This window comes from Poecilia mexicana, unplaced genomic scaffold (genome assembly GCF_051168715.1).
Source record: "Poecilia mexicana isolate PSO_F unplaced genomic scaffold, ASM5116871v1 scaffold_13, whole genome shotgun sequence".
In the NCBI taxonomy this organism is placed as follows: Eukaryota; Metazoa; Chordata; class Actinopteri; order Cyprinodontiformes; family Poeciliidae; genus Poecilia; species Poecilia mexicana.
Window position 1 is genome coordinate 27052266 of NW_028263382.1, and position 26954 is coordinate 27079219.

General features: G+C 41.6%; 1 protein-coding gene across 2 annotated transcripts in view; it reads right to left on the reverse strand.

Annotated features, from left to right (window-relative positions):
• sipa1l3 (signal-induced proliferation-associated 1 like 3) overlaps positions 1 to 26954 on the reverse strand; it is a 78311-nt gene that overhangs the window by 12948 nt on the left and 38409 nt on the right. For both annotated transcript variants that reach the window (XM_014991043.2, XM_014991042.2), the window contains exons 2-12: positions 24723 to 24807; positions 16801 to 17463; positions 14443 to 15403; positions 11584 to 11714; positions 8072 to 8260; positions 7317 to 7491; positions 6489 to 6592; positions 3941 to 4098; positions 3271 to 3853; positions 1344 to 1442; positions 1089 to 1264 (exon numbers count right to left, since the gene is read on the reverse strand). In XM_014991043.2, the coding sequence (XP_014846529.2) occupies positions 1089 to 1264; positions 1344 to 1442; positions 3271 to 3853; positions 3941 to 4098; positions 6489 to 6592; positions 7317 to 7491; positions 8072 to 8260; positions 11584 to 11714; positions 14443 to 15403; positions 16801 to 17262 (3038 nt within the window). In that variant the 5' untranslated portion in view covers positions 17263 to 17463; positions 24723 to 24807. The remainder of the gene's footprint in view (positions 1 to 1088; positions 1265 to 1343; positions 1443 to 3270; positions 3854 to 3940; positions 4099 to 6488; positions 6593 to 7316; positions 7492 to 8071; positions 8261 to 11583; positions 11715 to 14442; positions 15404 to 16800; positions 17464 to 24722; positions 24808 to 26954) is intronic.

Here is a 26954-nt window from a genome sequence, read left to right on the forward strand (position 1 = left end):
GTTTTGCAGCCGAGACGGAGCCTTCCAACTTTCATCTCTCTCTTCCCCTCTCGCCTCCACCCACTCCTCTTACTCTCGGCGGTGCTGAGACACGTCCTCCTCATCCAGCGCTCCTCCCAGCCTCTCTCTCCCTCCGTCGCTCCACCTCTCCCTCCTTATTTTCCTTTCTTTTTATTTACACAGGGCATACATTTTTTTTTAAGTAATCGTGTCGGCTCTTTTATTTATTTTCCCCTTTTTTGGTGTTGTTTTTCCCCCCCACCATTCCAGCAGATGCCAAGCCTTAATCTCATGCAATCTGCTCGCCTGGCACACAGCAGCCAACGAGTCAGAGAGGAAGAGTGAAACGCAAAGACTCTAATTATCAGCTGCTCCAAGGCCACAGCTCAGTGTTTCGACGTGTGTGTGTGTGTGTGTGTAGAAAGGGTTTAACTTGGAGTAATTAAACTGCCTCCAACATTAAAGGAATCCAACCACAGTGTGATCACACAGCCCGCCACGATTACGGTTTTTAGGAGCTCTGATGCTCAGAAACACACACACTGTCCTCAGGGTTTTTTTTGTTTTTTTTTAACCATTCTGCAAAACCACACCAGCATCTAATAATGCCTCTTTATTCAGGCTCACTCAAGACCTGGAGCACAGATGAGAAGATAAAAAGAAGGGTGTAGCAGCAAAGGATTGTTGCAGAAGGACCAAACTAGCGGAGATTACCAGATAACAAATCCAGAGAAAGAGACAAAAAACGACAGATTTAGCTAATTCCTGTTCAACAAATGCTTCTGCCTTTTTGTCTCCGTGCCTCGTTTCGCTTGTTTCCACTCCAGCTACACGTTGCCGTCTCTCTCCGTTGGTTCGCTTCCTCTTTTTTTTTTTTTTCTCTCACACACTCCCACACAAAATCCTCTCAGAACACTGGAGACTGGCCACTGCTTTTGTGTGTTTCAGTGAAGAGCATCCTGAGCTCATTGTATCTCGCTGCTGCCCTTCCACTGCAGCTCTTTCTTCTCCTTCCTCTTTGATATCTTCCAAACAAAAGTCGCTCACCAGTTCAGCCACAGACGAAGTAAATTACCGCCCATACACACCTGCGAGGTTTGCCCTCTTCGTACGGAGGAATGATGACCACTTTGACGGTGACCGACGTCCTCAGCAGGTCGAGCATCTGCTCGTGAGTGAGCGTCACGGCGGCCACCTTGCAGATCTCCACCAGGCGGCTGCCCTGCCTCAGTCCCGCCTGCCAGGCGAAGCCGTACTCCTCCACCTGCGCAGAACGAATCTGAAGTTATTCAGAGCCCGGCGCCTTCGTTGGCTGTAATCCCGCGCGGCCATCCACACGTTACCTCGGAGACGGTGCCGTCCAGACGGACGTGAAAGCCCAGCTGTCCCAGTCCGTTTCTTCTCAGCGTCATGTCCACCGTCTCACACCCGTCTGTCAACATCTGGAGGGAAGGATTACAGTTGCACTGTTCATTCTTTCTGGAAAATGAACTGCTTCAACACGCATACATGAGTTAGTAATACCTAGATCCTGTCTCAGTGTTACTAACATTTTGGTACTTTTGTTTTCTCTGCGATGTTGACAGTCTCCAGATATTAAACTCAGAGACTGTACACTTTTCACACAGTAAAATTCAAGGACTTTTCAGGCATTTTCAAGGTAAGTTGTAAAACTTTTCCAAGACCACACTTTGGAGTTGAAAACAATAAAAATTAACTGAAAAAAAAGATACAGTTTCAATTGACTGTTGCATAGATCTTGTATATTACATTCCACAGCAGGGAGAAAGTAAAACTAGCATAAAACAAAAATTTGTGTTTTCAAATATCTCTCTCACACACTCCATATGCAAAGCAGATGTAAATGCATAATCGTTTACAATTACTAATCCATCCTCTGGAAAAATGAATATGAAGTTTTAAACTTAAAGTATCAACTCAATCATTTTGCTTTTAGAAAATCTAATTTTCTCAGACATTACAATGTCTGAGAAAGGCATATTTAAAAAAAAAACATTCAAAAGCATTTTGAATGTTGAAAAATATGATTCTTGAGAAATCTAAATTGACAGGGTGAAGCTGTGGAAAATTGACAACTGGAAAACAGGCAGAAAACCTCTGATAGGTGCATCTGTCTGCTTAATACTGAACGCTATTTGACCGCTGGGTGAAAAATCTGTCTTTAGGTTCACAGGTTTCCTGGTAAATCCAAGCAAATTCCAAAGAGATTAGGAAAAACCCTGTTCCCACAAATGGAAATTCCCAGAGTGCAACTCAAGAATAAAACATCTGAGATGGTAATAAGTGTTCAAATGTAAGCAGCTTGACCAGTTTTCAAAACGAAACTAAGATAACAATGCTTCTCAAAAGCCCCTCTAACCTCATTAGCTTACAGCAGTCCGACAAAAAACATTATTTATTTTTTTTACATTTGTGAAAGGTTTCTGCAAGTAAAACGCCATATTTTAGAACTCCTCACTGAACAAACATGTATTAACAAAGAGCAGAATTTCTCTTGAATTGAAGAACATATTTGAAAGCATTGTGAATTTTCTCTAATCTACACACTTACAAAATTAAACATGCTGCAGAGGAAAAAAAAAAAAACTGTATCACAACTCAGATTTTCATCAATATCTCAGTGTAGCTCATCCAATCATAAATGTCAGATCTTATATAAACCGACTGCCTTGCTGGTACAGACCCTCCTTTAAGCATAGCATCAGTTTGGTTCAGTTATTCCAGATCTTGATGTCAGTTGATTCTGAACGCTGCTGCTCATGTTCTCACTAAAACCAGCATCACTCCAGTTCTACAGTCCTTACACTGACTCCATACTTTAAAATACTGTTAGTTCATAAATCACTGAACGGCTCAGCACCAAAATACATTAAAGATCTGCTGCTGTTGTATCAACCTGCCAGGCCTTTCAGGTCTGCATCCCCAGAACCAGAACCAAACGAGGAGAAGCAGCATTCAGCTTCTATGCACCACAAATCTGGATCAAACATCCAGAAAACTGTAAAACATCTGAAACACTGAGTTCCTTTAAATCAATGTTACAATCCCACCTGTTTAGAGTTGATTAGCAGTAGATGCAACATTGACCAACATATTTTATGTGTATTAGATGACAACATTTGATAAAATGTAATTTTTATTGCTCGTTTCACATTTGCTGATTGTAAGACGTTTTCATCCTTCAAAGCTCTTTGAACTGCCTTGTTGCTGAAAAGTGCTATACAAATAAACTCCAGTTGGAACTCTCACCTTTAACCTCTGCACCATCTCTGTGACGTCGTGTCCATGACCTTCTGGTACTCTGACCGCAATGTGGTCTCCTCTCCCGTAGAAGATCTTCAACGCCAGCCGCTCCAGCGTCCAGCCGATCACGTCACTACAGAAACAATTGAACACCACCTCTTTGGTGGAGCAGTCGACAAGGACCACGTATTCTTTTGATATCCCCAATGCGCAGGGTAGCTCTGCGGCCCCTCCGCTGAAGTCCTGGGCCTGGACTCTCCAGGCAACGGCCCCGTCTGCGTCCAGCTCCGCTCGCTCTCTCGCTTTCGTGCGTTCACGTTTCTTAGACGCCAGGGAGATGAGGTTGTTCAGTTTCCCAGCCGAGTCCAGGGGCGTGCTGCTGACGTAGTTCTCGGCCAGGTCCCGGAGGTACTCCTGACGAGTCCGCGTCGCCATGGTGTGGAACTTATCGGATTTGTGCGCAGCGTTTTCCGCGTTAATGACTTTGGCGAGGAGGAAGTTACGAAAGTTCTCCGGGTCACGAAAGGCGACTCCGCTGGGGATGGGTGGTCCAAAGGAGGGAACGTCCTCCATCCGTGTTACAGCAACACTGAGGGAAAAAAAGGGGGATTTGTGTGAAGCAATCAAAAACGAGGAAGAAGAACTGAAAAGCTTAAGACCATTTATGGATATTTACCTGTAGTAGGTGCCGTCGGAGCAGGGGTTGTGCACCCGAACAATAACGAAGACGTGCTGGAAGTGGGACCTGATGTTCTGAGGGGTGAAAGGCTGCGCTCCAGGCTCTTGAAAGATTATGGTGACAATGTCGTTACCTATGTGCCTCTTTCTCAGGAGCTGGCGAAGAGGAAAGAAAACACAGAACTGGTCAGAGCCGACTCTGCAGCCAACGTAAACTGGGACGCCTGCGATCGCACACAAAACGACAGCTCTTTATGTAATTTATCGCCTTCTGAGTGGGTTTATTTGTGTCTGCGTGTCATGTAGGAAACATGGCACACGGTGCAGGCCGAGCTTGTGCTGCAGAGCATGCCAGCTCTCGCTTCATTTCCACACACAAGTGTGAAAGCACCAATTATGTAATGCAGCCCAGAGGAGCATCATGTACTGGTACTGATGGGCTGTGGTTTGAACATCTGCACTTGTAATATACGCCAACATAAAGCCTAATCTGCTGCTTGGATCAATATTTTTATCTATATTAGGTTTTGCCACATATGACTAATCTGCCATATTTGGGATTTACAGTTGTGACTAGAAATAGAGACTTAAAAGACTTGAAGGATTTAATAATGAGTTTGTTAATTCTTAAGCACAGCATAACATTAACAGACAATACATGATCAAGTATTTTTATGAAAGACTTTAAGAGAGCATAAAAATCTAACTTGTTTTTACATGCTTATCATGTGGAAGTTAGATTTTTAAGCTATCTTAAAGGTATTTAAGGTATTTTCTTTGTAACAATGGGAAAGTCAAAGGAACTTAGATAAAAAGCTAAAAATTAAAAAGAGTTAAAAAAAAAGAAGAAAGATAACATTCCAAGATAAACCACTGGTACCAATATAAGGAAGTTTAAAGTTTAGAATTTGAGGAGAGAGTTTTATGAACTGATGAACTCAACCTGGAACCATTTAGATATCTTTAATATGTCTGGTGTGCAAAAGACCAAATTCATGACCTGAGGAACACAATGCTTATGGTCATGAACAGGTGGAGGGGGGTCCAGGGGATTCCCAGAAATACGCTGTCCCCCTCTCTTTTCCTGCTTTCCAGTCAGCTTCCATGTTGCTGGTTTAATGCTTCCACAGTGGATTACGTTTGCAGTCAGATGCTGCCCCCTACAGGCCAATTATAGTGAGAAAACATCCCATGCTGTTGCAGCCTTCAACCCTGTAGATGGAGTCATTGTGCCACTTATTCAGCTTCATATTCTGACTGAAGGTTTTATTGTGACACAAAAGTCATCAAACAGGGTCTATTTTTGATTCCAATACTTACATTTTTCAGCTCATATTGAAGCTACTGCACAGATTCACTTCTACAAGTAACACTTCACAGTGTTATCTGACATCTGTCTTTATTGGACGTTCTTAGAATAAAGTTTGACCTCTGAGGTCATGAAATAATTTCAGATTTTTTTTCCCCCAACAAAATTAGAATATTAACAGATTGTATTTGTTGTGTGCATAATTTTAAATGTCTGACATCTACCAAGACCTAAAATTTATTTTGTTAAAAAGTACATGAATTGGTGCTCCATAATTAGCTTTATTTACAATGTTTGTCACTCTTTATTAAAAAATTAAACCTGAATATTCCTTAGTTTAACTCCCCCCCCAGATTTCCAAGCACTGAGTTATAGTATATAAAAATGTACACAGAAAAAATATAATAAAGCTTGCAAATTAAACATTAGTCTCAGCTGTGAGCTCTGAGGAGCCTCATATAAAATCCACCGCAAATATGTATTTAGTGTATTAATATATTCACATATACTTTCAAGTGTTGGCTCAGATATGCAACTCCAGTGCTTTAATGCGTTGATTATAAACTTGAACCCTTTGCAATATTATAACAGCAAGATGAGTCAATTATTTAAATGACTCTTTTTCAAGCCAAACCTCATAAAATATGCATTAAAGTTTCATTTTAATTCCAAAACAAATGGCAATAAGTCCACTTTGGAAGCAAAAATTGAAGATGCAACTAGAAGATAATTTGTTACTTAGAGCTGAAAATCAAGTCGTCATAATTACTTTTTAATGTACTTTCAAGAACCTGCAGGAACAGCGTGGACTGTAAACAAGTGAGCGTGAATGGCACGGCTGCTGTGTTAGGATAAAAAAGCTAAAGCAGAAAGAAAAAAAAAACATATACTAATAACTACTCACTGGTGAACCCCACCCAGCGCTGTGCCAGTTAAAGACGGAAAAGCAGAGCCGACAGAAAAGCCACAAAGGCAAAAAGAGTCAAGACTATAAAAGCACAAAAAAGCTAAATGAAAGAAAGGAAAAAAAGAACGAACAAGTCACTGGTTACGACATCTTGGATTCTTGCTTTTATTATTCGGAGCAAAAAGGGATGTTTGAACTCACAACCACAGACACGCTTTGAAAGGCTCTGGACAACAACAGAGGGAAGTGCTTTCCTCGTACACAGCGGTGTTTGACCAGCTACAAAGCGCACAGCCTCAGGTAGCTTTGCATGTTAATGAGCGCGTTTACCTGCTGCGGGTTGTTGGGCATGTATGGCAGCATAGTGGACACGTGGAACATCACCTCATAGCCCTGGTAGGTGGTGTAGAGGGAGTGGGTGCCTGTCGAGTCGGCTGGGGAGAGGGAGGAAAATGAAGGTTTTTTATATTTAAAGTCGAATGTAGATCACAGATGGGTGTTGTTGAAAAGCGATTTTTCTGGTTTGAGTCGCTGCGTTTCAGAGGTCCAGAATAAGAAAACTAGAAGAAGAATAAAATCCTCCTGACGTTTTGGGACCAGGCCAAGAACAGCTGCAGTTCTAAAGGTTTGAAGATCATCAGAAAGGTCATTTATTCTCATGAAACACATTTATAGATAGATTTGTCACACACAAAATGATCTATGGCTTAAGCCTAATGAAAACCAAAAGTTAAGTTTTTCCAAAAAATTTTATATTACATAATACAGAAGTGAGAAAAGCTGCTGACTCGACAGTTCAGCAGACCGCCGTGGACACCCTCGACAAGGAGGGTGAGTCAAAAACGCCTCTTTGCAAAGCAGGCAAAGGATCAACATGGAGTTCTGTATCCTAATGGAAAGTTGAGTGGAAGGATAAGCACGAGTGGACAAAGAGCAGATGCATGGCTAATATTCAAATTTTTAGTCAAATTAAATTTTCGATTGTATGAACATAAATCAACTGAAAAAAAATACTTTGCATTGACTGCCCAACAGTTATGTAAAACTTTAAACCATTTTGTTTGTTAAAAATGGCTCCCTCTTCTCCCCACGTGTTTATTTAGCATCTGGGAATCTACTGAAGGAACACAGTTATTACAGTAAGGAAGAGCCTCTCACTCTTTGTGTCGAGCTGGGCAGCGTATTTTGAGAATCCCTTGAGGAGCACCTGCTCCCCCAGCAGCTCCAGAAAGGCAGAGAAGGCGGGCGACGCCTCCTCGTTGTTGTACATCTCCTCCTCTGTACTCTGGCCCGCACGACACAGCAGAACACCCACTTTGTGCTTGTGACTCAGCTGCAACGTGCATGGACACACAGAACAAAGACAAGCAGATGAGATGTTAGTCTGAACCTCCTGAGCTGCTTGTCAGCGGATGAGACTTTAACCCAGCAGTAAAGTGTATTTATATATGGACGTGCTTACTAAAACACACAGTACAGTTTCGCTGTTGTATAATCCACCTACACAAACACCACACCGACTGCTGGCAAAATACCTCACACTCTGCTCACGAGGAAACAGCTCAAAGATAACGTGGCCAAGCATTAAAGTTTTTATCTTTACATAGTCATACTCGTGACACACCCTGCTTCGACTCAGCTTTCTCTGCCCACGTTTTGTACTTTGCTCCAACATTAAATCAGATACAACACGGTTCAGGCACAATTTCCACATAGTCTGAGTAAACCATATGCCACTGTTCTGCCTTATCTGAAGTTGTTTTTGCTTTGGATTCTTTGTAGCTACTCGACTTAAGCAGAAGCTTCAAAAATATATATAAAAAACCCCCTGCAATTTAATATTTAGCCCTGAATATTTAGTGCGTCAAAAAGAGTTTGACCCCCCCGGTCATCCAGAGAAGCATTAAACTCACCCCCTGTTCGTCCAGTTTGAGGAGCTGTTCTGTGACTTTGGCCGTGCTGAGCGCCAGCCTCAGACAAGAGACGCTGAGCTCAGGGACGACCTGCTCCAGGACGTCTTTGAGCGGAAGGCCTCGGACAGTGCCGTGTTTCCCCGTCGACGCCACCGCGTCTTCCAAGATGGAGCCACGCAGGGTCACGAGCTACACGGGGACGACAGAAACAAAAGGATTGGGACAAGGACGGCAGGGTTTTTTTATACTCTTGAATTTTTCCAACTTTTGCTGTGATTCAACTGCAAACTTTAATGCACATTTAGATCATCATATTTTTGAGCCTTGCAAATCTAGACTGGAATTTTTGCCCATTCTTCTTTGTAAAAAGTTCAGAAGGAGAGCTTCTCTGAGCAGCAACATTCAAGTCTCACCACAGATTTTAGGTCTGGAGTTTGTCTGGGCCATTCTTACACATTAATATGATTTGATCTAAACTACTTCATTGTGGCTCTGGATGTTTGTTTATGGTTATGGCCCTGCTGGTCTTCAAGCCTTTGGTATGTTTATGGGACTTCCTGCATTTAGCTCCATCCATCTCCCATTGATGAAGAAGAAAAGCATTCCTGCACCACCATCATGCGTTACTATGGGGATGACATGTAGTGATAACCTTCCTCCACACAAACAAAAAGTTAAACTTTGGCCTCATCTGAGCAGACCACCTTCTTCCACATGCTTGATGCATGTCCTACACTGCAAAAACACAAAACCTCACTAAGTGTTTTAGTTTAGTTTCTAGTGCAAATGTCTTGGTACAGCTGAAATAGGGTAGAACTAACACACAAGTGACCTTTCAGCAAGATATACCAGTTTGTTTTAAGTTAGAAATGATTGAATGTTGATAAAAAGTAGTAGCTCCACTGGCAGGTTTGTTCACTAACATGGAAAAAATGTCTTGATATAAGTGGGAATAATCTGCAAGAGGAACAAGTACCTTTATATCAATGTTCAAGAATGATTTATGGAAACAAGCTCAATATAACTTGATAAAAAATTGCTTGTAAGCTAGTTTTGTCTTATTATAAGTGTAATAACATACTTGCACTAGAAACTAGAAAAATACATGGTAAGATTTTGTTGTTTTGCGGTGTACACAGCTTCTAGAAAACTGCAAACTACAAACATCGTTTAGCAAGAAAGAGTGCCTCCCTCGTCTTCCCTGTCAAGCGCACACTCAGAAAAACGTGCGTGATTTAATATTTTTGCAGCACAACATACAGTCAGTGTACTGTCCCTCTACTGATCGGTAATTAACCCACTTAATAACAGGAGGACTAATCCTGTATGGGGTTGGTACAGTCAACAGGAGTGGGCTGCTCTCTTCACACCCCTTTCACTCACATGTGGAGTCGTTAAAAATGCATAACGCGTTCTGGAGCTGGCAGGGGCCACAGAAAGAGAGACCAAAAGAGAGAGAGAGAGAGAGAGAGAGAGAGAGAGAGAGAGAGAGAGAGAGAGAGAGAGAGAGAGAGAGAGCGCTGAACCTCGGAGGCTGGAATCTGCTGCAGAGGAATCAAACCTGATTGACAAGCAGCTGATGTTATGAAGCTTTTGTTTCAGCTTGTCAGCTGCTGTGCGACGGCGGAGAGAGTAGCGTGCTGAGCTGGGATATCAGAAGTGGGGGGTGATTTTAAAAAAAAAAAAAGAAAAAGGGGGAGAAAAAAGTGACGGGAGGCAGAGAGGAAGGAGGGCAGAGAGAGCAACTCTCTTCACCTTGCTGCGTCAGCACTGCTGCGCAGAATTAAATGACATACTTAGAGGGGAAGGATATTTGAGAGGCGCTGTGGCTTGAGTGGGACAGAGTAAATTCAGAAATCAATGTCTGCCTTCTTCGCCCCCCCCCGTGTGGGAACAGCAGGCCTCTATCTGCTAGCTTAGCTCTGTGAGCTTGAGCAGGCAGGCTCCATTGTTGTATCAGAGGTAAAGTGATGAGGCCAGGCAGCCATGTAAACCAGCTAAAGACAACACCACAATGAAGACTTCACTTCCACTAAGACCACACCAACGCAATGAACACGGGGGGAACTTTGTTTTTCAGCTTTTACAATGTCGAGGCCAAAAAAAACAACAACAATTCAGACAAAAAGGAGTGACTTTATTTTAAGACTCCCTAAACCAGTAAAAAATTAAAATTTTGGGAAGTGGTGACCCAGAATCTGGTAACATTATAACAAATAAGCATAGAGCGTGCATTTGTATCCAACACCCATAGCTGTGATGTCACATAACAAAATCCAGTACAAACAATTACCTCTAGAAGTCACCTCATTATAAATAGAGGCTACCTGCATGTAATCTAATCTGATCACATGACATCCAAATTTAGCATTCTGGCTTACATGCAAAACCTCATGCACATCATCGTGAACACAACATCCACATTGTGGAAAAACTGCGGTGGAAGTATCATGCTGCGGGGATGTTTTTTCCTGGGATGGATGAAACATAGAAACCCAGGAAAACCCTGTTAAAGGCTGCAAGAGACTTGAGTCTGGTGGCGGACGTTCACTTTTATGCAAAGCAACAACACCGATACGCATACAGTCGAAGCTGCGTATGGATGTGTGTGCTGCAGGTTTCATACACTTTTTGCCACAGTAAAATTTAAACAAAGTGAAGGTTCAATCTTTTCCAGCACAGCATCACACGTTGGAGAAAAATAAATAAATAAACAATGAAAATGATCTAAAGAACACAGTTTCAACTCAGTATTAATAATATATTGTGATAGTATTCTACAACAGCAGTGACAAGGCAAAGTAGAATATAACAAAATGTTATGTTTTGAAATGCCTTGACTGGTCTGAGAAAGTTATGAAAAGAATCTCTAAAAATATTCTCACAAAGTTTTCTGGTATTTAACAAATAGGAATAATTTTGTTGATGCTAACTGACCTAAAACAAGAGAAGTTTGGTCTGATTTAACTTCAGATAGTGAGATAAAAAAATACCTGTGTCTCTTTATTATCTTTAAATAATAAAGCTCATTTCAACTTAAAATACTGCTTTCCAAATGTGGGCTTTTAATCAAATGTTAGCTTGGACTTTATTACTAAGTGCAGTTTGACTATCAAGCACTCTCCAAACCTTGGTAACTGAAATTCAAACGTTTTCAAGGGTTCGAAAACAAAATAAAAACTATTTCTAATTCTCCTTCACAATTATTTAGTACTTTGGGTTGGTTAACCAGAAAAAAAAATACCAGTTCACACATTGCACTATATTTTGTCCACGAAAACAAAGCAAAGTTGTCATTGAAGGCATGCCAAATGCTTCAGACACAGCAGATAGTGTTTACTTTGGCTTTTATGTGCACAGACTGAACAGGTGGAATGTTCCCAGTGGCAGGACAGAGACGGGGCTTAAGCTGAGGGGTGAGGGGAGGGAAAACTGGGACAGAGAAAACCTGGGTGAGGAATTAACCTGACTCTCATCACTGCACTGTCAACCAGAAATCTTGACGAGCGTACCTCACTGGTCCTGACGATTATGCGGTACTGGTACTGGTCTTTGTGGTCTTTGGTATCCTCCACTTTCTCCCTGCGAATGCTCACGGCCACGGGGCCCAGCTTATCGTCCGTCCCGAAGTAGTTGGAGTGCTCTGGTGAAGGACAACAGTTAACCAAGGTTACAGTTTGTGCTGGGAAAAAACTTTTCATCTGTTTACGTCTGAACATGGTGCTGGTGTTGTGTCTATGGCTGCAACACAGGAGAGGCTGCTGGTACATCTTTGCTTGAACTACAATGGTCATAAAGAGTAAAATATCTTAAACAGATGTAACGAAGTGCGTTCTTTCGCTGTTGGCTCAAGAAGAAGTTGGTCAGAGTTGCAAGTGAGTTGGTTTACATGTTTACAAAGTGGAAAGGAGGAGAGGGTGGGAAGAGTCATGGGCAGAGCAGACACCATTATAACATTATAATTGATAATAATTACAAAATCAGTTTGAAAAAGTTAAGTCAGGACCTGGGTGCAAAGAAAAGGTTGAAGAAATAAGTGGTCGATAGTTATCAGATCTTTTACTTCTACTGGATGTAGGAATGATGAAGAAACATAGATTGAATAATTAAACCGATGCACCGTTAGGCTTTTCTGGGCCAATATAATGTAATCTTAGTTTCGGTGCATCTCTAATAAAATCCAACTAAAACACAACCACAACAAACTGTATTTCTCTGTCACCTTTAAAAGATTAAAAAAGTGTAGTTTTCAAAATGTTTTGATACCAAATGTGACCGTTTCTTCTTAGTAAACATAGAGAAAGCTGTTGACAGACCGCACATGCATCTCGCACAGCTGCTTCCAAAGCTTCAGAGTTAAGCCCTCTTCTAGCGAACGCCACAGGCAGCAGCGCGGCAGCAGCATAAACACAAATTATCCAGACTCTTCAGGATGAATACAACTTGGCAGATCCCTCCTCTAACTGGACTGAACTGGGACAACCTATCTGTGAGGAGACTCGCGTCTGATTATCTTGCTTGTCATGACCTGTAGCAAAAATGTCAGCTTTTTGATGAAGATCCTGACACGCACAGGGGGCCGCGGCCGCAGCGAAGACGCAAACACAACCAGAGCGGCGTTCAGGGGGACAGCTGAGACGGCATGGAGTCAGAGGACCCAACGTATTTTTGGAATGCTAACCTTTATTTGTGCGGCTGCAGGCCTGAGTCTTCCTCGCATACGATGTTCGAACACGCTTGTCTGCACGCATGCTCCTAATAACATCTGTCACTAATTAGTCCGCAGCCAGATGATGCTTGCCAAAGGGGAAGTGGCATCAAAAGTGTCTGAAGAGGTGATGCCGACTACAAACGGCCACACAGATCACCATTAACCACTTCCCCTCTTAAGGTGAGCGTTACTTTCTGACACTAAAAGCCAGATGTAAAACAAAGCTGAGATGGCTCAGGTGTCAAGTACTGCCTGTGTATCATCGGCTCAGAGTTTGCCAACCGTCCAAATAGGAGGTACATGTGTAATTAAAACTCCCGGAGGGCTGCCAGTCGACTTAACTCTGCTGCGTCCCAGCAGCTGATTACTCAAAACCAGTGGATGACGTCTAGGAAATAAGACTCTGGCAAACAGTAACGACAGAGTAAGACATAAACCTGAGTGACAGAAAAATAGCAACGATATACAGACATGACTCTCTGTAGAAAAACTAACAGTAAATAAATTATATGACATTTAGTTATTAAATACAAGTATAAAAAGAAATTGTAGTTGCAGCTTCTCAACTGGGATCACTCGTAGAAGTCCTTGTTGTATTTGGCTAAAAGTATTTTTCTTTCAAGCATCTTTGCATTAAGGCTGCAGCTACCAGCTATTTTAGTGATCGATTCTATTTTGACAATTAGACGATTTTCATGAATCATAATATCAATAAAATATTTAGATGGTTGGATAGAGTCAACCTTCTATGAATGCTTAACACTGATGATGATGCTCATTTGGAAGTAAAATCTCAACCCAATTATCCAATACAGTGCAGTGTGTGTAAGCACCACATTGTAGGAGACAAAGGTAAAGTGGTTCTGATTGTGGAGAACTGAAGGCGGGTCCGGGGATTTCAGCTTTAAACAGTACAAGAAGTGTACTGTGAGATAAAATAAAGCTTCAGTTGTCTGTGAGGTACGGCACATTTTATTATTCTGTTGCAATGACTAATGCTATCAATGGTGTTCAAGTCCAATCTGACCCGACTAATCAACTTTAATTACAGGCCCACGGCTAAACTAAACCCGACATACTATTTTAATTACGATTTTACTGGTTTTGTTTTTAGGCTATGATTTGAGTAAGTAGTGTCCCTTCTCCAGCTATCAGCGTTTGCTTCCAGCTCCATCTCGTCGCTTGTTGTGCCCACAGGTGAGTCAAGTGTAAATCATCTGGGATATGTGACTGATAGGAGCAGAGCAGGAGAGGGTCGGGTGAGCATTAATGTGCCTTGCGCTGTTGCTGTCTAATGAACATCTGCACCTTTCTTTCTTCTTTTCCTGAACAGGGTAAACTACCGCCTCATGTGTTGAAACTATAACAAGTAGATTAACTTTATATTGTGCATTCTTGTTTATTTTTCTCTGTGCTGTATGCACTGTAAGCTTTATAAATGTATAACAGAAGCCTGAGGACCACACGACCAAGCAGGCTTCCAGGTCGGGTTCATAAATCTAAAGTCTACAGCAAAATAATAACATTTTGTCATGATTACAAGTCATATTTTTTTAAATAATGGAGTTGAGCTAATAATCCAGCTGCCAACCAACCAAACTAGCTAACGGCCCATCCCTGCACCATGGGTCAAATGTGTTGCAGTGTAACTCAGCGTTACCTTTCCCATGGAAGTAGTCTTTGTAGTAGCGAGCCCCCAGGTCTACATGCTCTATGCCGTATAGTTTCAGTCTTTCCAGCCTCATCTCCTGCTCTTCAATAGGGATCTCCAGCACAGATATGCTGGCGTTACTCTTCCTCAGCCACCCTCTTCCTCCATCTCCATCTCCTCGTTCTGCTGAGGAGCTGAGGAAGCTCACGTTTCTCTCCCTGTGCCCGCCTATCTCATTGAGGAAGTGGGGACAGGAGAGGAGCAGCGGGCTTGAAGAGTGCGCTGCAGGCCCATCCAGAGGGTCCGCGGGTAGGGAGGGGGCTGTGGAGCTCTGATCGAGGTTAAGGGTCAGATCCTCGATGCTCGAGTAAATGGGGTCGTTCAGGTTCGGAGCTGACAATCTGGAGCCAGACAAGGACGAAGCGGCTGATGCTCCGGTGGCGGTGTTCCTCCGCTGAGTGGAAAAGCTGCGCTGAGCTGCTGCCTCATGGAGGTCGAACAGGACGCTCTGAGCATCAAAGTGGGCAAAGCTCTTTGGACACACCCAGGGTTTATAGGAGGCATCTGTAGAGCCTCTGCCTCCCCTGTCCTCGTTAGCCTCTCCCTTTCCTCCGTCCAGCTCCCCCCGACTGGAGCTCCGAAGCTTCCTGAACAGAGAGGAAGTACCCAGCGCAGACTCCGTCCCACCACTTTTCTTCCTCACTCTCTCCGTACCGTCCTTCCTCCCCGTTCCTTTGTCGTCCCCACCTGTGGGAGCGGCGGGGAATGGCGTCTTCGACGACGGGTCCGGAACTCGCAGCAGCTCTCCGAGTTGTGCGGGAGCCAAGCTGCGCTGGTCAGGCCTCTCCTGCTGGAACTGGCTGAGCATTTCAAAGAAGCCTTGCTCGGGAATGCCCTGGATGTCGATGGAAGAGGTGCTGCCGTACACTCGGAACCGGTTTCCAAACCCACCACCACCTCGAGCCTCCACCTGAAGCCAGAACAAGAAGAAATTAATTAGAAAAAGGTCAGTAAGAGTTGTTGTTTTTTTTTTAATGACAAAGTAAAAAAAAAAAAAAACTAGTTTCTTACAGTTTCTGCAAGTTAATATTTAACTCCCTCAAGTAAATACAGCACATAAGATGGTCTTACTCCAGCCCTTTTAGTATTAGAATTGAAATGTAATATTTGCACACTGTACAGAAACAGTATGTGCAAACATACTTTTTTACTTTAAAGATTAAAAAAAAAAAAGAATAACATCTTTTTTATTCTCCTTACTCTGGCATTCAATCAGATAAACATTGACTGTTGTAGGTCAGATGGGATTTCCAAAATTATAATGGACACTCTTTGCAGCTTCGGCCAGAACCTTTACAAGGACTTTTGTTTTTGTTCTTGTTCTGGGACTGAAACACACAATTTGCACCAAAGCCCGTTGTTCTCTAGAGGACAGAACCTGATGAACAGGGCATTGCCACGGTGTTTACACTTGCATATTATTGTTTGAACAAATGAATGTTCCTGCACCCAAGAATGAGTCACAATGCTCTACTTGATATCTTGGCAGATTTATGTATATTTTTTCACAATGTCAAGCAAGAAAGCAGTGTACTCAGAATACGTCCACAGGTGTTCCTCCAATTAACTCAAACACTTACCTGTCACGTTTTTTATGTTTATATTCTGCAACACTGAATTTATTTTCATTAGTCATAATGAAAAAAATGTAATAATGAATCTATGTAACTTTCTGAAATGACAAAAATTTGAACTTTGTCATGATATTAAAATTTTTAGAAGTTGTAGTTGCGTATTATACTGTATAAAATGTTCAATTGACAAAAAAGTGAAGAAATAATTGTACAATTTAAAGAACTATAAAACTTGTCGGGGCCTAAACTAAGACTGAGGCTTTGGGACTTTGCTGAACCTGATAAGGAGAAGAGGACGTTTTTTCACTCAACCAAAGAGAGAGTCTTCCTCACACTTAGGATATCTCCATCAGTAAAATAATGTTTTCTTCTACACCACACAAGCTCATTTGGCAACCATTTCCCCCTTCTATATCAACAGTATTTCACCAAAAACAAACAGAAAATGTAGCAGACTGAACTCATTAGAGACAAGCTAATATTTTCAAGTCCTAATTTTTGGGGGAACACTTTATCTAAGCCCACAAATGCTGTAAATACAGCTGGCAAGGCAAAGCGAAGCATGGCTTTCTGCAGGCCAAACCAAACTGACTTCCATCTGTGTACCTCATTAGCAAGAGGTTTGTGTCGAAAACCTGGACCGCCGCCATGAGGAAACAACACATCCTATTCTTCTCAACTCCGACGCAACGCACAGGAAAAACAGAAATTGGGAGAAATATTTCGGGCTCACCTCATTTTCATCCTGTTCGCTGAGCGTTACTTCACTGTTGGAGCGCTGTCTCAGTGGTGGGAAGACTCTCAGACTGAGAGGCGAACCTCTGTCACCGACGAACCCTCCGCCTCTGAACTCCACGTCCTTCGACCATCTGCGGGGCAGCCTGGCGACCCCTCCTCGCACTAGCCTGCCGTCGGATGACAAAAAAGACGACAAGATGGAGCAGTCGTCGTAGTGACTGCTCCCGTTTTGCCCGTTTTCGAGCAGCGACTCCCGGGACTGCGCGCGACGGGGAGGCCATTCGGCGATCCGAGCACGAACACCCATTTTGGGCACAGAGATGCGAGGTTGTGCTGCTGGTTCTGTGGGGTGGCCATTGGGGGTGTGACGAAGTGGAGCGTTTTGGGGTAACCCTCCGCCTCCGTCCAGAAGGTCTGAGGAGACGCAGGTCACCCCCCTGTCTCTGAAGGTGTTCATGACGCTCCGGGAGAGCTCAGGGCCGGTGGGAAGGCTTCTGGCATCCCATTTCAGGAGGGGCACTAGGGAGGGGCCCCACACACACTCTGATGTGGCCTCTATCTCCCAGAAACATTGCTTTTAGTGGGGAGATGGAGAATATTCAGTGGAGCATGATGGAACAAGTCTGGATCCTCTTCCTTCAGGATTATTCTCAGCTTTCTGAAAGAGAAAGAAAAAAAGAACAACAGAAAGCAATTAATTCAACAAATATAAAACAAATTAGGGATCATTTTTAAATCGAAGAGCTTGCGTGACCCAAATTCTAACCACACAACTAGAATGAGCTTTGGCTTCAGGAGGGCGACTCACTCAGCTGTAATGTACTGTAAGACTGATAAGCCAGAGAGAAAACAAGGTGAAGGGATATGACAGAGAATTTCTCCCATTGAGGCTAATCTTCAAGAGGCTGACATTGAATATTATCATCACTCACTCCGGCGCTTGTGGCTGCACACAGAACCACTTTGCCGCAGATTAAAACCTTGAAACACTTGAGATAAATTCTGAAAAATATCATAAACCTAACCAAGTTACATACAAAAAGCAATCTAAAGAGAGTTTTCACCCTACCAGGCATTCAAAGAATGCTACTACTAAAAAACACATTGACTCTCCACTTAAACTCTCACCCGTTTCGTTAAAGCGACAATTTATTGTTTTGGAGAGTTCAGACCCACTCAAACAGTAGCGCATCCTTATAAAGCATCCACTTTATAATCCAATGGCCTTTCAAGGACAGCAGCTCATTCACAAGCATGTTTTGGCAAACTGAAAATCCTTACAGAACTTAAGATAGATACAGTTATGTATCACTGTGATAGCTGAAAACAGTACTGATTCACTGAATATCGTTAACCCACATTTTTATGACTGATGTGAGCTTTAGGGACCTTAAAAGTCCATTCAAGTGATTGGCTAACACTTTAAATATAGTAACCTAGCAAATATTGCTTCCATGAATACTGCCACAATTGTGAAGCTCTAGGTTGAAATAACAAAAATATGAAAAATGTATTATGCAATTACCTTTCTAATTAATTCTTCATAAAATAGCTCAAGCTGAGAGAGTGGGTACAGAGTGTCTGTAAAGAGCATTTCCCAAGTCTTTGTTACAGATTCTCAATTGAATTGAGATCTGAACCATTCCCTCAGCATGTTTCTGCCACCACCACGATGGATGATCTCTGAAGGCAACTGGCCGAGCAGAGTGTGAGACTAAAGAAGCTAAATAAAAACGCACAGCACTGATTTTCCATTTTCATCTTTAACTGTGTCTTCACAATTATGCACTAATTTGGGCTGGTCTGTCATGTAAAACGAGAATAAAATACACTGAAGTTTGAAGGATGAACACTTTCATCGGGTGTGAATACTTTTGGAAGCTTTTTCAAGTGCTAAAAGCTGGGGAGGGGGGTTATGAATAAAAAGAAAAAAAAGATGCAACTCTTCTTTTTCAGTAGAGGGAGACAATTACATCTTTGTGAAATTAACAGGGATGAATAAATACCAGAAGACAGAAAAGGGCAGCAGTGACACAGCATCAGCCGGAGGGGTGAGGTTGGGTGAAGCCATAAATAGAGCGACGGGAAAAAGTCAAGAAAGAGCACAGTACATTGCTCAGTGAACCACACGGACGTGCTTCGATACGACAGTCACACAGCATCAACTCTTAATCCAACGGCCTTTCAAGGACAGCAGCTCATTCACAAGCATGCTTTGGCAAGCTGGAAATCATTTTTATCCCCCTTTACTAAGAATAGGCAAGGGGAAAAAAAAGTAGAAAAACAATATATTTTTGTTTTGAGTTTTTTCATTGTTAAACATTAGGAATGTTTTTTTTTCCTTTCTTTTTTTCCCCTGTTGAGGCAACAATATGACTTCACTGGGTGATGCAGCAAGAAATGGGAGCTTGGTGACATGTTGGTCTGTGAACTAAAGTGAAAAAATCAAGCCTGGCCCTTGTGCAGCAGCTGTTGCAAGGGTCTTGTTCTCATTAAAATTGCTAGTTTTCAGTGTTATTTATATGGAACGCTTCATCGGTTTTATAATCACAGTCTGCAGAGATAAAATGAGCAAATGGGGAGATCAGTCGATAAAATATGTCTGACGCACAGATTTCAGTTGTATTTACTGGCTGAAAAGGGAGATAGTCAATGTAATGATTAAAAATTATATATTGAGTCGCACCAATCGAGAAAAAATCAAAATTGATCAAATTTATCTTCATAAACTAAGCTTTAATTGGTAGGTCTAATGCTGAGGAATCAAAAACCGTTTCCTATTCATTGAAATGCTTTTAAACTAAGATCCAGCACATCAAATGGAACAGGAAATTAGTATTGTCCTGGGAAAAACCTCATCTTCAATAATCTTACATGGCATACAGTACAGGTCATACAGTTTTCCTTTCTTCTGCTCTCGCCTTTTGTTTGTAGTGGAGAGCTAAGCTGATATTTTCAGTATTTTCTGCATGAAATCTCACAAAAAAACATACAAGAGCATTTTAAATAGGAGATTCGTAAAGGAAATATGGGGAAATATGAGGCTAAGAATCTGTGAGGTTTGGTTATTTCAAATAAGGGCTGCAGATGAGTGTTAAAGTAAAATGTGCTTAATTCATCCATCTATGAAGCACTCCATTTTGGGATTAAAGCTCTTATCTCCATAAGTCTCTCCTCAAACTGCAGAAGTCACTGAAATATCTCAGTGAATTTGCCCAATATGCACAAGAACACCATCTGTAGATAATCAATCAATCAATCAATCATATTTTATTTGTATAGCACATTTCAGCAGCAAGGCATTTCAAAGTGCTTTACATAATTAAAATAAAAACAGCATGAGACATTGAATAAAAAGTGAGAAAGAGATTTTGAAAAAGATTAAAAAAGATAAAAACATTAAAACCCCTTTTAGGACTTCAGTTAAACGTCGTTTAACTGGGACATTTTCCGGGGGGCTTTATATCATTAAAATGTAAACAGTGAGAAAGAGAAATAAAAAGAAATTAATAAATAGATAAAAACTAAAGATAACATTAAAAACATCGAAGACATCAAAACAAACACTCTAATACTAATTTAGCCATAAGCAACTCTAAACAGGTGGGTTTTAAGTTGAGATTTAAAGGCACCCAGTGTTTCAGCTGTTTTACAGTTTTCTGGAAGTTTGTTCCAAATCTGTGGTGCATAATCTAAGCCTTTTATAATGTGCCGGTAGTTTCCAACATTCACTACAATCCCCAAAATAAAACTCTTATTTTATATATATTTTTATTTTAAAAAGTTCCTGAATTTATAACATTATTAATACGCTTACTCATTAACAAGAATAATTTTCTTATTTCTCCCATACTGCTCATTAACAGCAGGCTTTTACATAAACATGCTCTGATATTCAGATGGTCAAAGAAATTTACTTAAAACAACATTAAGTTGAATCTTAAATCCACTAAACTAAATTTAAATAATTAGAAAAGTGATTTAAAAGCAAAAAAAAAGCAACAAATGCATAAAGAGCGACAAAATATTTACAATTCTTAAATCCTAACCTCTGAAAGCGGGTTTGTGTGAATTTTTGAAAAATGTATCAAGTCCAACTTAACGAGGTGTGTGTGTGTGTGTGTGTGTGTGTGTGTGCGCGTGTGTGCGTGCGTGCGTGTTTTACAGCCCACAAGATATCTGCATCCTCATCCTTGCTGAATCTATTTTTGGGCTGCATTACTCACACACTGGGACTGAAATGCATAAAACCATTAATGATCTCATTCACGGCTATCAGAACCTCACTTTATGTCTTTTTAAGTCGCCACACCAGTGTGTCCCATCTTTGTTTATGGAGGAGGAAAAGCATTTCCGAGCCAAAGGCTCCTGCTCTGATCATGCTTTCTGACAGAGTCTGTCCTCATTCAAAAGGCCATCCTGTGATCCACTACGAGACCCGATCCCAGATTATCCGCCCCAGCTGCAGCGGTTGGAGAATGGCTTCATTATGCGGCTGATGAGAGAGAGCAGTCTGTTTGATCCATCTGAAACACACCTACGTTAATAAGGACACCAAAACTGTGCTGATGCATGAAATGTTACATAAAGAGACGGCTTAATTTGTGTAATTATACATAACTGAGAAAAGATCCAGAGGAGGAGGGGGAAGGAAAAATCATCCTTTGCTGCAGTGAGAATTATGCACACGCATTAAGATTTGGCCAACAGTTCAGAGCATAAGGAGCAGAGACATTTAACGCCTTTTAATTGCTCACATACACTGATTGATTAGCATAAAGATGTGGCACCTCTAATACGGCTCCATCATTCATTCCTTTCTCTGCACACTGGCTCTGACTTGCCCAGCATGCGGCAGGCTTGGCGCATGCACCGCAAACATGCACCGAGGCTGGTAATTACGCTGGTTAGATGGTAGTAATGACAGAGCAAGCAGAGAGGGCCAGCTCGCAAAGGAATGAGCGTAATCACTGTGGAGGAGGTGCCGCCGCCGCCGCTGCTGCTCCTCAGTCACAGCAATGCAGAGGACCTCAGATCAGAGAAGACTGAATAAAAACCACTGGGTCAGAGGCGAGGAGGGATCAACCTGCCATATGTTACAGCAGGGCACGCCAACATTCAAAAGTCACATGACGCAGGAATGCATCCAACACTCAAAGGTTTCTGAGAGTCAACAAAAATATGTGATGAAAAAAAATGACAAAAACAAACCATCTAGAGGTGATTTGAACGCATCAGCAACAGTGTGTGTGGGAGAGACGATGATTTAAGGGCGGTTTTGAAGAACATATGGTGGCACATCCGACTGGCAGACGGCAGACAGGAGCAGAGCCTGACGCCGCCATGCAACACAATGCAGCACTGGCCCCCGGTGTGATGGCAGCACATCCAGCATTCACGCCACCAGGACTCCCAGGACACAACGGGTTTGGCATCGCAAGGTTTGGCAACAGAAGTAAGCCGGTGGCAAAGACAAGTGTTGTCCAGCCAACTGACAATAATTTACACTTACCAATGATAGACGCAGAGAAGCTAGCTAGTTAGCAAGCAGCGGTTTATAAGAAACTAGTTAGCGGCAGCCTCAACTGCCCTGAGTCATAAAGATGTCTGCATTCAATTCAAAGTACATATAATATTCGAGTAAATAGTCCTGTGATTAACATATTTAAGATCAACTTACATTTTTAATTTGAGACATTTAAATGCCTTAATTTCAGATACAGTAATTTGAGACTTTTTAAGGATGCGCAGACACACTGTTTTAATAAAATGCAACAAGTCCAATTCAAGAAGGGGTCATAATGGGTCGTATTTCACAAGAGCAACTCAACAAACTGGAAACCAGATCCAAAGAAATGGGGTGTAATGCAAAAAAAAAGAGAGAGACAGAAATAGTATATTTTTACTTTTTCACCTACCACTTTGATGAACAATAATGATTTTTTTAAAATACTTTTTCCACTGTCATGAGCGTCTACAGAAAACAATATTTAAAGCTGAGCAAGACCTTCAAGGCCTTTTGTGGGTTTGAACCAAGGAGAACTAAAAACAAAGGCATCACTGCTGAGGTGCTAAAATGTCAGACCTCTTAAGTGAACCAAGAATATATTTTAGGGTTTGAATGTTTCATTGTTCCCTAATGCGCACAAAGACATGCTGCAGAACGAGTGTGTCTACTTGTAATCCCCCGATGGAGTAAAATGATTTACTTCCTCCATCCCACATTTAACATGCAGATTAACTTGTTGATGTTCTGCTGTCATGACTATTAAATTATCACTTACAGCTGTGTGTAAAAGGGAAAGAAACAACAGAAAACCTCCAACTATGTATATAGAAGTCCAAATAATGACATGATTTAAGTATGTTACTCCTGCTTTGGGATACGAGTCTATCCCGCTTGGCCTTTGTAATACAGAGAGAAAAACTTTTAATCACAACAAAACTCTCACAGGAAACACAAGAAACAACAGTAACAAATGTGAACAGCAGGCTGGAAGGAAGTTCTCTGCCTCCGACTCTGCTCTATATTGGGCCTGTAAGTCTGTCTGGGTTATCTGGAGGCGACATCTCTGCCTCTCAGACCAGAGAGTCACCAAGCTGCACTTCTTCGCCCTGCTCCCCTCGACTCTTTCCCATCCCCGCAGTCCCTGTCTCTGCTGATTTCCGTCTACATCGTGCAGATGAATCCCCACTAAAGTTGTGAGTGTCACTTCAATCCGTCTGTTTGCCAGGCTGCTGTCCCATGACACCAAGACAGTCCATGAGGAGGAGGAGGAAGACTAAAGGATAGGGTGAGAGGACTAATTTAGCAAGTGCTAAACACTGATGTAAAAATGCTAATGACTTGAATTTAGCAGGAGGAAATGAACTGTAGCCACCGGTCATCATTTGCTGATCGATTTGGCGATAAGGATTTAAAAACCAAATGAAAATTTGTTTGAACTTTTAAATATCTGTGCAACTTTAAAAGATCCCAGACAACTGAATCTTGATTTAAACAAAACACAAAATAGAAGTCTGAAGGAGAAAAAGACAAAAACAGTGACGTTTTTAGAGCTGTGCTCCTCCCACATCACTGTATTTAGACTGCACTTTCAGAACATTTGCAGCTGAAAATGTTTCCTTACGCCGCTGAATGCTTCAAATCAGCTCATTGGTGAAATCCAGAGCTGAGCAGAAAAAAAAGCTCTGGTGTTGCTTAAGTCAGGAAACGATGGCGAGCAGGCGTGGACGGGTATGACTCTCTCATGGTGTAATCTTTCTGATCCAACGTCTGTACTGGACTATGATTCTTGAATTATAGATCTGATTTAAACAGCATAGTCCTGTGCTGCTGCAGGTCATATTTTCACACTTTTAGCTTACAACTACAAAAACATCCATGCCTTCATATATTATATAGACAGTAATATAATAAATTACACAAAAAAACATGAATATAAACCAGGCCTGCATGCTAGAGCACATTATCGTCACAAAAACACTGAAAGTAGCTGCTCGGACTGCAATAAATATTAGCTAATTATGTAAGTGCCTTGCATTCAAGGGCTGTATGCCAGTAATGTATTTGGTAATGCTTGTTTAATGTAGTAGATGATTTCATAGGATTGCATTGAGATGTTTGGATAAAGTCGTTACAAAACTACAAATAATTAGTTTTTTTATGCCAGAAGAACAGATGCAACAATGCATCGAGACAAAAAAATAAAAATAAAAAACAATTAAGATAAATTTAAGAATAAAGAACGTCAAATTTAATAGTTCTATAAAGTTCATTTATGGAGACAGATTCTGAATACAGAAACTCAATAACACTGGTGAACTGGTCATAATCTCTGATCAGAACATTCACCAAATCGTTTAATAGGTCATTCACATATTAAAATTAAACTTTTTAATATGCAGCAGTCTTACCTTTTCTGCCTTCAGCTGTGCAGGCAAAGCAATTGGTGAAAGGTTTGGTGCGACTGTGCAGGCAGAGGAAGCTCTGTACTTTAGTCTATAAAGAGAAAAAAAGTGAAATAAAAGTTTCAGAAAACTGAAGTCAACTTGTTATTGTATTGACAGTGGACAGGGAAGTCCAGGGCTGCTGTGGGTATACATAATAAAAATACTTTAAGCACAGGAAAAGTTAACATCAACAACAAGCTAACAAACTTTTTTTTTCTTAATGTCCATCTAGATTGCTCTATGCAACACCTTCATTGTGTGTGTGTTGTTGTTTTTTCCAGTTATCTGTATGGGTTAATAAAAACTAAATGCCATCGATATGGGTGTATTGTTGGTGAGGATTCTGAGCAGATATGCCTGAGGCTGTCTATCTGTGCTGCACTGTAAACAAGTCTCCATGGACACACTCAGAGGCATAAACTCCTGGTAGTGTAGGTTTCTGCTGATCAAAAACTGTACCTTGGAGCAACAATATTACAACAGTAGACAAATTCAGACTTTCAATTTGCAAAGATAAGAAGAAACAAATACAAGTCCTCTGAGCTCGATCTCTTATCCCGTCTAATGCCGCCTGTTTAATAGATGAAAATGCAGAATGTGTGGAGGCAACATGAACTGCTTCAGATTGAGGGGCCTCAGAGCAGCATGCAGGAGATTACCAGGCGGGGCAGGGTGGGAGCAAGCAAACAATGTCCTGAGGGGAACCATCGTTACTGTCTGGCAAATACAGTTTAATCAATACTGATCTATCAGGGTCCACTTATCCTGCCAAACACAACATAACACATGAGGGGAGAAAATGGGGGTAGCAAAGGGTCACCGACTGGGTGAGTGACTGTTTTACCACAGTAAAGTGTTGCCACATCTTTAACTTGCTCATGCATTAATTCTTCTTGAAATGTTTTCACATTTTGTCACACTACAACTGCAGAATTCAAATTGGGATGTTTTTGTGATAGGCCAATACAAAGGAGCATATAATAATTATATGGAAGCTGGACTTAAACCTGAAAATTAATTTACTTACAGCTCCCCGAGTCAAAACTTTTTTGAGTCAATTTTCATTGCAAGTGGAGACGCGGTATTTCTCAGATTGTAACTTTTTCTTAAAAATAATACTGTAATGTGCTAAAATGAATAATTTGTTTGTGGAGCTGTTCTATCTGGTTTATTAACGCTTTGTTTCCAGTGCAAATAAATAATAAAAAAAAAAAAACAAGAGTGATTTAATCTTTGCTTTTAAAATTTCTCAACACCACCCACACCAAAGGACGCAGAGGATAAACAAGTTTAGTGTCCATCATTAGTGCTAAACCACATGGATGCCACAAGACGCCTCTCGCACAAGTTTACAGAGTCGAGTCAACGCCTCTTCATAAGGTCAGTGGTTATTAAGAGGATCAGAAAGCTGGTTATGTAAAACAAACACAGGCGGATTCCTGAACAAGCTTAAAGCTTTTGCTCTCTTAGCATTATGAGTGAACCTCTGTGAGCAGCGGCAGCAGCAGAGATACTGTTCCAGCAGGCATCAGCGCGCTACTGTCTGAGCGTGAACTTGTGACTGATTGCATCTTGAGCATCTGGTGTATATTTAGTAGAGGAGTCGTTCTGTGCAGCACTGCCAGACAGAATGACTGTCAAACAGCCAGAACCGAGCTGGACTAACCCCCTCAGTGGATGTCTGAGAAAAAGGATGAACCCAGAATAAATAGCCTCATAAATAAATAAGTTCATCTGTCAGAGGTTTTGCTAAGAAGAAAATGCAAATCCTGTCTCATTATAGTGGATGTGCAGCTTGCTCACTGGAGATGAAACATCCCCAGGTTTGTTTGTTAACTTGGGGGGGGGGGGGGGGGGGGAGAAGAAAAAAAAAGGACTGTGGACATTAATTAATACGAGGACTTGAGTCCATCATAAGAAATATGTCAGATTTAACCTGACAGGCTATTTTTGCACGCAGTTTCTTGCAGGTTGATATAAAAAATAGAATGAGTAAAGAAAAACCCACAGACGCATAAATAGAAATGACGGAAGCACATAGAAAATAAAATCACGACATCAACTACTCTGAAGTGTGACAGCAGAGGGGGAAAAGCGAGGGTATAAAGCTGGAGGGATGCCTGCACCTTTCCCATCACTGGCATTTTGTTGTGTGTAAGATGGATTACTGTCAACTCTGGTGCAGAAACCTTCTTC